The 12,247-nt window shown below is 37.2% G+C and overlaps 1 protein-coding gene across 3 annotated transcripts in view; it reads right to left on the reverse strand.

Moving 5' to 3' along the window:
* The window catches only part of ZFYVE28 (zinc finger FYVE-type containing 28), a 61,113-nt gene that overhangs the window by 39,795 nt on the left and 9,071 nt on the right, over nt 1–12,247 (reverse strand). For 2 of the 3 annotated variants that reach the window (XM_059817956.1, XM_059817955.1), the window contains exons 5-6: nt 9,745–9,846; nt 922–2,277 (exon numbers count right to left, since the gene is read on the reverse strand). In XM_059817956.1, the coding sequence (XP_059673939.1) occupies nt 922–2,277; nt 9,745–9,846 (1,458 nt within the window). The remainder of the gene's footprint in view (nt 1–921; nt 2,278–9,744; nt 9,847–12,247) is intronic. The other variant, XM_059817957.1, reaches the window with a different exon arrangement.

Raw genomic sequence — 12,247 nt, forward strand, 5'->3', positions numbered from 1 at the left:
CCTCTGCTTTGTGATTTTAATACTTCAGGGAACCAAGAACATTACTCACTATAAAACAGGTTATTCTCTAAAATAAAATGAAGCCTGGTTTCCTACTGATGTGTGTAGGATCCCTAGTGTCTAATCGAAGTTGCGTTGAAGCGTAGCATTTTCTTTAACACAACTGTTACCACAGAGTCATTAAGGTTGGAAAAGACCTAAGATGATCAAGTCCAACCATTAGCCCAACACCACCATGTCCACTAAACCATGTCCTGAAGTGCCACGTCTACACGTTATTATTATGGTTTCTCCCTGTTATCTAGGTCCTTATTGTCATTAAGCATGTAGAACCTTAATCCATTACCTCTATTCTTCTATCAGCTTTGGTTGAAATGGTCCAATAGCTTTAAAAGTTGCTTCTGCACTCTATTAGGCTCCTTCAGCACACAGACATTCACAAATACACTCGTGCCCACAGGCAACATGATCAGATCAACCCCGTTCTCTCAAATGAAGCTAAGGTGTGTCTAGATCCCAATTTAATCCCGTGCACTGATGCAGAAGTTAACTTTTTAATGTCTGCCAGACACACTTTTCCTGCAAAAAAGCGGAGTACAATAGAGGTAATGACCCACATAGTGTTTAGCAGCAATGCACCCTTTGTTACATTAAACAGCCAAGATTATCACACTTGATTTCAATGATACAGAGACATTATACGATTAAAATTCAGGTGTTCTCTAAATGTTTTCCAAAAAAGCTGATAAAGTCCAACGAAAAGCTACTTGCATTAAAACATGTATATTGAAAAATTCCTTAACCCTGCAACACGCTATTTTCTTTAAAATCGACATTAATTAAACACCAATCACTGAAGTACAAGGATATAGGTATTTTTTTTACATGCAAGTTACCACCAAAACACCAAGTTGCTCTTACCTGGAACTAGATCTTGACTTTACATCTTCCTTTGCTGTCCTTTCACTGCTAGCATCTTCACTGTTGTCCTGTTTTTTCTCACATAGTTGTTTTCTCTTCTCCCACTTCTTCTGCTGATTTGAGATGCTTTCTGCTTGTGAGTCATTTTCTGCTCCTACCTGTGAACCTGAGGAATGTGCCAGGCACTTAGAGGAGATTGGCAGTTTTTGCTCTTCTCTGCCAAAGTCTCTTTCTACTAACAAAGCAGAAGTTTCAGGTTTTAATGTTTCCTGTGCAGGGACTGAATTGTCCAAGTTATCTAAGTGGTCCATTTCTTTAGACTTTACTAACGTGTATGAAGCATTTACAACACCTCCTGCAGAATGTTTAGTCTTTAAACCTTCAACACTGTCCTCCCTGCTGTCTTCACAGCTGCCACAACACACACAGGAATTAATTAGACAGTTTGTGGCAGCTATACTGAGTTTATGGGATTCATCCTCCTCATTTGCTAATGGATTAGCAGATCCAGGAACACAACTAATAGCTGCTTCTGGAGTTGTTACTGGGGATTCTGAGCTAGAGGGAGATTTAGGATTGAATATTACAGTAGCAGATATTTTCATTCCCCCTGTCCTGTGAGCTATCACTTCCGCCATTTCTGCATCATCAGCATATGCATCCCAGCCATTGAGGTATAACTGTGAGTCTGGACCTTCTAGACAGCTGCATGAATTCTGAACCGAGATGGCAGACATCTGTTTGCTATCTTCAATATTGTTATTATTGCTTAAGTCACTTTCAGCATCTTTTAAAAGTAAAGTTTCCTCTGTCTGATGGCTGTTCTCATACAGCAAAGCATCTCTATATTGCAGGTTCTGTTTTGAATCATGGCAAGGGTTATTCACCCAAGCAAAAGTATCACTTACTGAATCCAACCCAGCAAGAGCTTCTCCTGCTCCATCTAGGTCATCCATAAAAAACACTCTGTCCTCTTCATCAGTTAAATTGTCAAGATGGTGTCTTGTTGGTGAAGCTTCTGTGCTAGAACTATTTCTTAGGCTAGGTCTGTGAGCTGGAGACTGACAGATGCTTGGAGGGGAAAGCAGAGAAGACATTTCATCTCCGACTCTGTGTACCATCCTATTCAGCTGTTCCAGCTCCTGTTCATCATACTGCATAGAACAAGCCAGCTCAGCCTCTGTGTTTTCAGCTTTTGCTGAAAGCTCCTTAGCAGGCAAAGTCGCAGTTATGCCCGGTGTAATGACAGAGGGTACTTCAGGATCCGCTCTGACAGGAAAATCCACATCTTGAGAGATGCAGAGGTTACGTTCCAGTGTGTGCAGTTCTTCCTCAGTTAATGTCTGAAGTAGATCCCTGAAAATGAAGAAATGCACACATCACTTTGCATTTACAATCATAGGAGGCACTGGAGTTACAGATTTTAAAACAGCTTTTACTGTTAGTACAGAAATTTAGAACTTTGGGGCACAGCGTACTTTCAGCTGTGTAACTCAAGGTGCATTTGGCATTCATATTCAGAACACATGTGATTGCTGATGCCTAAATTTGAGATTATTCATGCAAATACAGGGTATCAAATTATTTACATCCTTGCAATGAAGCCCCAAAATAAAAAACACACCCAAAAATGGATTTTTCCCCTTCCCTATCTACTTATAGTGAAAGTGTTACCCACAATATTTTGTAATTTTTATTTTTTAATTCGCAATTTTTACTTTGATTAGCAAACCAGTTTGCCATCCTTTGTACTAGATTCTGAAAATTATTCTGCAGAAGAGTACTGCAGAAGTTTCACATCATTATATTGTCAGATAAAAATAATTCATTAAAAATAGTAATATTGCTTATGCAACACTAATGTCTTGGAAGCCTGCTCACTGAAACAGGGATTGGAAGTTGGCTCTCTCCTGCCTCAAACACATGACTCGGTCATTAGGGAATTAAACTTCTGTATGATGTTAAGAATCAGGCAGGCCTAAAAGCAAACATTTAGGTATTTAGTAAACTATGTTTTCTAGAGACATGCAGCATCTTCAATGACATCAAGCGTCCTCAGTATTGCAGTTTAGGACTATAGGCACCTAAAAACGTAAGTGTTATTTGAGGCTGTTATCTTTAAGTGCTTTATAACTTTAAAACAAATCCATAGACATAGCAGCACTTAATTTTAGGTCTGAATTTGATTTACACTATGCTTCTCAATTAGAAACCACATATAAAAATATCCTCTCTCAAGAACTGCTGCCAACATTTTCAAAGACCAGCAAGTGTATTTTATCATAAATGAATGGATGGGAAAAGCAAGACCTTCTGCTGAAAACAGAGGCTAGGAGTTCATTATTCCTCATGTGTTTAGAAATCATTGGCTAGCAGGTGACATACAGCTGGCACCACCACTACATACTAAAGTAATTCCCTTAAAGGAGTAACTTCAGTCTAAACAAGAGGACTAAAAAAACCCCAAAGAAACATTCAACACATCTGACATCTTGATTTCCAGTCAATTGCTGGCATTCTTAACTTGTTAACTGAAAGACCAAATATTTTTCCAAGTACTATCACTAAAAGATCAAATTGCCCCAAAAATACATCACTAGTATCTGACTTGTATATAAGCTACCCTACGATTTTAAAAAAGGTAACAGTTTAGATAAACATACTTAAGTCAGAATAAGAATAGAATATACATTTTTATGGTTATGTACATTCCATAAAATTAATATCTTCATTTTTAAAATAATCATGTTTTTATGTAAGAGTTATACGATCCTGAAAAAAATTCTAAGCCTACGGAAAAAGTAGCTTTTAAGAACAATTGCACCATCGTATCCTCCCCTTTTCACTTGTTTCCACGTTCTCTAATAAAGAAGTCAGTATTTCTTTAAATCATTCCACATGCATTTGAGTCCGAAGTTTGACAATGTTCTCAGTCATAAATGAGTAAGAAAGGGAAATGGGCAATCTTTGTTAGACCCCACTTACCTAATAAAGCTAGAAACCACTAATTGCTATCTGGCATACTAGAATATTTTAAAATACCTATACATTCCTTTCTTTTGTCTAAACAGTACATAATGTTACCATCTCATTACTCAGATCTTTTATTTAAACACTAATCAGTATCTGCAAGACATGAAGCATAACATCACCATAAAAACAAACTGACAGAGAATGGTTTAAGTTTTAAAGTCAACATAAAAATAGTTGTATTATTATTGCTTATTTTTGAAAGAATTATACCAATATAATCAATGAAAACATAGACTAATGTGATTTTTGCCATGAGGCTTTGTATTATGAATTTTCAGTTTGTCAGTTTTTACAGAAATGCTGTGATACAGGATTTTATAAGCAGAAACAAAATAACCTGGGATTTTAGAAACAGTTGGGTTTTTAATTTAAAAAAACACAACAAACAGAGCAGGCACACAAAGGCAACAGTGAAGGGTTTAAGCTTGTCCCTCACCTATGCAAAGATAACTAAAAACATGAGATATTCCTGGGTCAGGCCAGCGTCCATCAAGTAGAGAAGCCTGTCTCTGATAACAGATCCTAAGGAAGAGCGCAAGAACAGGACAAGCACACTCTGCTGAGTGCATCCTACCAGCTTCCAGCAGCCTGTAGCTCAGGGATTTCAGAACCAAGGTGGCACCCTCGTGTTCAATAATCCTCAGTGAACTTCCCTTGCATGGATGAGAATATGTGCATCGGGAACTGATCAACAGTCAACTGCTTAAACATCAGCTATGCTTCTCCACACACCACAGTCATACCCTCTTCTCAAAACACGTGAGATAAGAATTAGCAACTTCTGGAAACATAGACTATACTAGCAACATTCAAAGGAATTTGCTTTCCATCCAAACTCATCAGCATAACTGGGAATTAAATGGGCCCAGGGAAAATCTAAGACTGAATCTTCTGACTTTCAGCATCTAGTCTGGGGTTTTATTCCGTTTCCAGAACATCGCATGGCAGTGCCTGGGATTCCTGGATGTCTGGGTGCCCAGAGCTGCTCTGCTTCCTTTCTGAAGGCACAGAGAGCCTGACTGCTTAGACCTATCCGAGACAGGTTTCACACACTCACTGTAAAGTAAGTGCTGGAAATACATATTTACTTATGCTGGCTAGCTTCACTGACTTGAATAATGAACCCCTTGTTTCTGCCAATAACAAGACCTCAAAATTTAAGAACATGTTTTGAGGATAAGTAAATAAAGCTTGGTTAAAAAAAAAAAATCAGTGAAACCAGCTGACAGTCCTTGTGTCTTTTTAGGTGAGTCAGATACATGCTGCCTTGCAAAAGTTGCTATACATAATCAGTCAGATTACATGCGGTAGTCCACCAGCCCTGTTATTTGAGTAGAGAAATAATCCTGCTTTAAATTCAAAGGAAATATGCTCATTTCCCCAATTCAAACAGCAGAAATTTTGCTATTAACAAACATAGCTTGTGCCACAAGAGGTTCAGACAATTATCTTCACTTCTCTGCATAAAAATCCTCTAGACTCATTGGGCTGTTTTAAATACAAGCTTCCTTGCAAGGTGACAAATGCTTGATCAACAGTTACTTTTTTTTTATACACTGTATATTAGATTACACAGGATTCACTGCCAACATTAGGAACATGGCATGTTTTAAAATGCCCATGTAGCTATTGAGAACAAAATGTATGTCAACCAGTATACGGAAAGAAATGTTAAATCTCACTACTGAAACTTTAAAACTAAACATCAGGCATTGTTATTACACCATAAGGTTTAATTAAGCTGTAGCTGCTTCCACAGTTGATTTCCTTTCTGCTGAAGCATCTGTAACTCATCATTGGATCCAACCAAGGGCTGTACTCATATGGAAAAAAATTTCTCCCTCTGCTTTCATTATTAAGCCGCCGCAGGAAAAGAGAGCTTCTGCAATCCACCCTGACAGCAGCGGTGTGCTTCCTTCTTATAGAGGGGCTTTAAAAAACACTGAATGTAAAAAAGGCATGTGTTGAGGGTTCACCTGCTTTTACTCTTTTTGGCATAGCATCACAGGAAGGCAATCTAGCCTTGAAAATACTGGGAACATTTTTCTTCCAGTGGCTACAGCCACTGGCAGAGAAACAAGGCAAGTTCTTAAGATGTACTCCACTTGTTACAAGCAGTAGTAGAAATTTACTCTGCCTACTGCAAAACCAATAAACATATTTTACTCTACTGCCAATATCAATATCTAGGGTGCAGAAATTACTTCTTCAAAGATCTGAGGCCAGATGTCCATTTAAAGACAAGTCTGGCTGAATAGAGGACAGGGCCACAAAACCCCAGGTACACTGATCTTGCACATTCTCCAAGCCTCCTTCATTAACTTTGCTCCTACTCTGACTAGAATTTTAAATTGTTTTCGGAGAACAGCATTGTTGATATTGCTAGCCTGTGCTTCAGTTCATGCTTTGTACACAGCATAAACAGCTGCCACCATAAGAACATGATGTAGGTACAGGAATGCAGTTTGCATCCTCCTGCTTCTGCAGTGCTGAGCTGAGTCCAGCACACCAAAGCCTGCAGATCTGCTCTGATACATCAACACTGAGAAACCAACACTGATCTATAACAAATACCACTGGTACTCCTTCACTGCCAAAAGTTTTAATCAACTCAAAGTTTTAAACACAGCCATCTTGGAAAAACTAACCAGTTTTCTCCCCAGTCACTGTGCACACTGTAAAAGCATACAAGTTTCCCCCCCGCCCCATACTTTAGCACATTGACAACAGGTATACTGCATTTGATTTCTAGTCAATGATACAGGAAGGTTTCAGTGTACTTAAGAAGGTATGATTTTCTGATTCTGCACCACCAAAATCCATAGGGACCCTACCATCAATTGCAATGGTCCAGAAACAAACACCAGGCATGCAGGGGAGTCTGAAAAAAGGGCAGAACTAAGGAGTACTGCGAAAGCCCAAGTTGCTTACCTCTGAAAATCTCCGTATAGCAGCCTCAAATGTATATATAGTATAGGTAATATTTTATCACAAGAACATTGACTGTCACAGGCATCTAAATTAAGTATCTATGCATATACCCGATGATATGCTTTGTATACTTACTGTGCAGATTACAGTAGTTCGGCAAAAACGGTTCAAATGTCTTAATTTAAAAGGAACAGAGATAACACTACTATATAATTACACATTGTATAAATGTATAATAGATGTATAAAATACCAATACTGATGTTTTATATCTAAAATAAAAATCAACACAAGCACATTGCTTTTAATTTTTAATTAAAACATTGCACTTTTTTAATTAAAACATTCAGAGTCATCGTTTGCTGCTCAACCTTACCAAAACCTAAACAAGAACCCTTTTGCTCAGAGAGTCTCAAGAATCTCTATTTCTTTCAAAGTTGCCAGCCCCCAACAGGACACTGGAAATTTTCCTAGTCGATAGATATTTTTCTCTGCCAGTTCTGATTTCACTATGTGGATCCACATAAAGGTAATGATAAGCACTGTATTTAAACAGGAGGTATGTTTTAAGATAATACAGCTTAAAAATTACCTGTAATCCTACAAAATAATCAGCTTTATATTTGGTGTTATTCCATGACTTGAAATATTTAGTTGATAAAGTTATACAACTTCACGGAGAAATTTACTGGGATGTGACCATATTCTGCAGTAAGATGTTGTTTATGTTCTTACAACAGGCATAAAACTGCAACACAAGATGCAGCTATTTTAACAGAAAACTACTTGAATCTATTTTCATGCCTTAACTATTGGTGATGGAGACTGGAGAAAGATTCCTGGAAAAAAATGCTCCCTTTCTGCTGGGGACGAGCTCAAATATCTCATTCTATCTTCCCTTACAGGTTGCTGTGAACATTCTCATTGAGTAGGAATTGCAGCCTGATAAGTTAAAGATCTGTGATAAAAAAAAAAAATCTAGACAGCTTAGGTACTTTTAAAAGTAATTTAATTATCCTACATGAACTGCACACTTATTGTTATTTTCATTCGATGTATTTTTCACTCAAGAATATTACTTAAAGATCTTTTTGAGCCCAGTTCTTTCAAATATTCAAGTTCCTCAACATTCCTTCAATTCAGAGACTGCCAGAGATAATATTTCACATTGCATCTTAACTTGCTTAAATTTTTGCTCTGATAGATGCTATCCAAGAACACTTCACAAACTTTGTCTACTAGACAACTAAAATCACATTTCTTAATGCTCACTTGAAAGAATAAAATGTCAGTCTTAAAGTATATCAGAACTTTCTCCAAAAACAAATCTGAGTATTTTTATTCTTTGAAGTTTGCATTGAAAATTGCAGTTATTGAACAAACAGGCATTTTACTAATTTGTTTTCAACCCAAGCATTAAGTTCAGAGTAACTGAAAATTTAATGGACTAAGCAATAAACTGACTTCATTGATTTTCATTTTCCATGTTGTGAAATGTAATGAATAAGCAGAAAGTACAGATTATTAGAAGTATATTAGCTTTTAAATATTCTTTTGGCTTTAGTCAGCCAGTGAAATGTTGGTGAAGTTTTCTGTTATAGCTGTATATTGGGAATAAGGTATTTTAATGCAAACTTCATGGACTTTTTTTCCCCCTCTAAATTAAGTTTTTCTCCTCAGTTCATGTTGTTGTTCTTTACTCAATGTCTTATAAAACCATAATCACTAAAAAAAACCCCAAACATGTCGATTTGTCAGTTCTGATATTTCGATATGATTATCATTAATGTACCTAAAAATAAAATTGTATCACTTCTAGACAGAAATAGTAGGAAATCTTCAAGGGAGACAAAAGGATGTGGTCTGGATATTCATAAAAGCTAACTTCAGAAATAGGCTCCTCTCTGAACCATCCCTGACAGAGCTTTCATCCTCCCTTAGGAAACGCCTCACCTCTAATGGGTGAGAGGAGATTAATCTGGATAAACTTATCTAAGTGAAAACTACTCGTACATCAAACTGTCATCATGTCATACAGGGAAGGCGATAAACAGGTGAAAATTGGACAGAGGAAAGAAAAGTTTCTGCTAAATTGTCTCTAGAGATTTCTAGGAACAAAATTTGCAGTTGATATATAACTTAGAATTCTAAGAAAATAATAGGGCTTATAGATTTCGAAAACAGTTTCTTTTAACACCCAGATAAGATACCTTAAGGGTGAACACAAAAAACTGAATAAAGATCCTTTAAAGATACAGCCTGATTTCTCCAATATAACAGATCAGTCTTCTAAAGACCTCAACTAAAAAAATATATTTTAATGCCCTTTATACTTGAGCGAAAGCCCACATCTCCAATGGTTACCAAGACTAAAGCACTGTGAAAAAAGGTATATATATAATTATCTATTCTGTAAAACCGGATCCTCAATATGAAAAACTGATAGTCATTTCTATTAGATTAAGAATTATCTGAGTATTGCATCATAACATAGTGAGAAAATGTAATAAGCCTAGTTAAACAGAAACATTGATGCTAATTAGAAACAGTATCTCCCAAAAATAAACTGCAACTTTAGTATTTCAGGCATCATCCAACCCTAAGGAAAATCTGAAATGTAATAAAATGATATTCAGAAAAAAAAGAAACTGTCACAAAGATATGAAAAGTTCAGAAAATTCCCATGAAATGAAAAAACTATATTTAGTTATTTCATGGGCATATCAGGCAGATGAGAGGAAAATGCAGTTTATGGTTAACATAACAAACAAACACTTTTCTAGGTATTTATGTGTTCTTTTTTAGGCCTCTGATTTGCACTTCAGAAGAGAAGCAGTTACAACCATCTTTTATTACTTGCCTTATTTTTCTTAGCAGAGTGTGAAAAGGTCTGAAGAGTTCAGACATATCTTCTGGTTTATGGTCCAAGTTTAATGGTCCCTCAGAGTAGACGACAAGGCCACTGTAGTTCAAACACATGCACAAACACAAAAAATGAAAATTTCATTACCACAGAGCAACTACTGAAAAAGGAGTCAGAAAAGCAACTGTACATAAACATTAGAACTCTACTCAAGTTACATATTGTTATCTTATTTTTGTCTTATTCACCCACAGTCAGAATTAAATGCTATTTAAAGCAACAGGAGAAAGATCCCCTCCCCTCTGTCCTTCCCCCCTAAAGCATGGGAGAAAAAGCAATGGAAGCATAAGAGGAAGAACATATATTTACTTCATTGCTGCAGGTGATCCATAAAAAAATATAACAAGAAACTGATTATCAAGTAAGTTGGGGAAAGTCCACTGACTTAAGACAGATTGCAAATGGCTTTTTCTTTCCAGTCTAAATAATTTCTAGGTAAGATAGTTGACTCCTGAGCTCCTATTCTTCTACCTCTAAGATAAATACAACCTGGTATTAAGATGTGGTAAAAATGAAAACACATTTGCTAAATCACATGAAACGCATTTAGATAATGCCATGCTTCTAAATCAGCTCAGCATCTGCAGAAGTTCCCCTGGGAAGAGGTTAGTTCATGATCACTGTAGATATCTCAATAGTTCCTCCTGACCAAATTACTACTGCCCAAACCTGTCTGTGTGTCAGGGATTAAACAACATTCACTTTCTTCACCGTTATCTGATCTGCTGCATCATACCACACCGTGACTGAAGTAGATTCCACCCACACCAGGCACTACTCTGCTCAAAACTGTTTAATCCTCTGCCTACTGCAAAAACAATGTATATTTCTCAAAGGCAAATGGATCATGCGTTCTCACACTCAATATTACATATTTTAGCTAGACCATTTTCCCCTTCCTGCCCTTACCTTGGGTAACTGGGAGCTGCCTGTATCTCAAACCTATGTTCCTTTTCTTACACTCCAATTACATGTTGCTTCAGAGTATTGTACCTACTCTGCATCCAAGTCATCCAGAGTAATGGGGACCCTCAGCTAACTAACAAGACTGTTGATGTCTTTTGCTCAACAGCTGTTCACTAGCAAGCACCCTGCATGACCACCGAAGGCTCTCTGAGACACAGCAAAGCTGATGTCACAAGTTATATGAATTCCACGGAAGTATTAAAAAAATAGGACCAATTACACTCTGTTTACCATCTGGGAAACACTGCTCTTTTTCTTCTGTTTATAAACCCAGTGTCTGGCTCATGCCCTGGTACCAGGATAGTACCCTGGTCTCCCATCAGGCTGGAAGACAGCCATCAGAAAGTTCAGAATTGTCAAGATAGAGGGTCAAAGAAATTCAGCTACTAAACTTGATCAACATTGCTTTGGTGACTGATGTTTTCAGGGCCGGAGCAGGGAAAGGGGAGAAGCGGAGAGAGAGAAAAAAGTTGCTTCTTTTGCAAGTCACCGTTTTTTTTGTGGCTTAAGACAAATTATCCTCTTACCAAGGTTAAATACTTCTTTCCCTAAGCTTTCTGAGCTTCAACAAACAGGGTGCCACAAACCAAAGTAGTTATTGCTGACTCACGTACTAATGTTCTGCCTAAAAAAATGTTACTACTTTGCTGAATGGAAGCTCAAGGCTGCTCTCACTGAACTTCTAACTGATGCAAAATCACCATTCCGTTGGCAATTTCCAGGTATAGTTCAATTTCCATAGAGCTTAACTCACAGAAAAAAAATAAAAAAAAAGAGGGCTAGAGCACTACAAAAAAGATTATGGAATGGCCTATGTATATATATGTGACCTTTGAAGGAGTTATGAATCAAAGGTTGAATATAGTTGTACCATGGAAAGAATGAAAAATTGATATAAGTGTGTCTTAATATTTCCTACTAGGTTCAAATTCCACTGACACCTCTTCACACACTAGGCAACATACACTGTATAACGCGCATGGTAAACTGGTGTCTGAAAAGAAACCTTAGATAAAAATGACTCTGAAAAGTATTCCTTAAATCTTTGCTTCTCCTTGCTCCAGACCCATCCTTCTGATTAAGACACAATAGAGCAACAGCATGGCAACTTGGGAGTTGCACCTGTCTTGTGTGTAAAACACTTCTCCTTTCACAGTCCAAATAAAAGGCTTGCATTTCTTCCAGACAACACCATATCTGGATAGTGTAGTTTTTCTGTGGAACTTCACATGGCAGTGATTTATTTTCAAATCCCTGGATACTTTGGAGCAGTTAAAACTTTTTTCTCTTCTCTCTCTGTCCTTCTTTGTAATTTGGGATTGATATGGCGTGTTTTCCAGAGACCCTTGGTTTTCCAGTTAGTCATGATGTATTCTTCTTCATCGTGTCTTCCAGCAGCTTCAAACTGAGTTCTAACATTCCCGTTGTATTTTGATAATCAGATTATCACTGTTATTTTCAGAATGACAGTTAC

This window comes from Gavia stellata, chromosome 5, assembly GCF_030936135.1.
Source record: "Gavia stellata isolate bGavSte3 chromosome 5, bGavSte3.hap2, whole genome shotgun sequence".
NCBI lineage: Eukaryota > Metazoa > Chordata > Aves > Gaviiformes > Gaviidae > Gavia > Gavia stellata.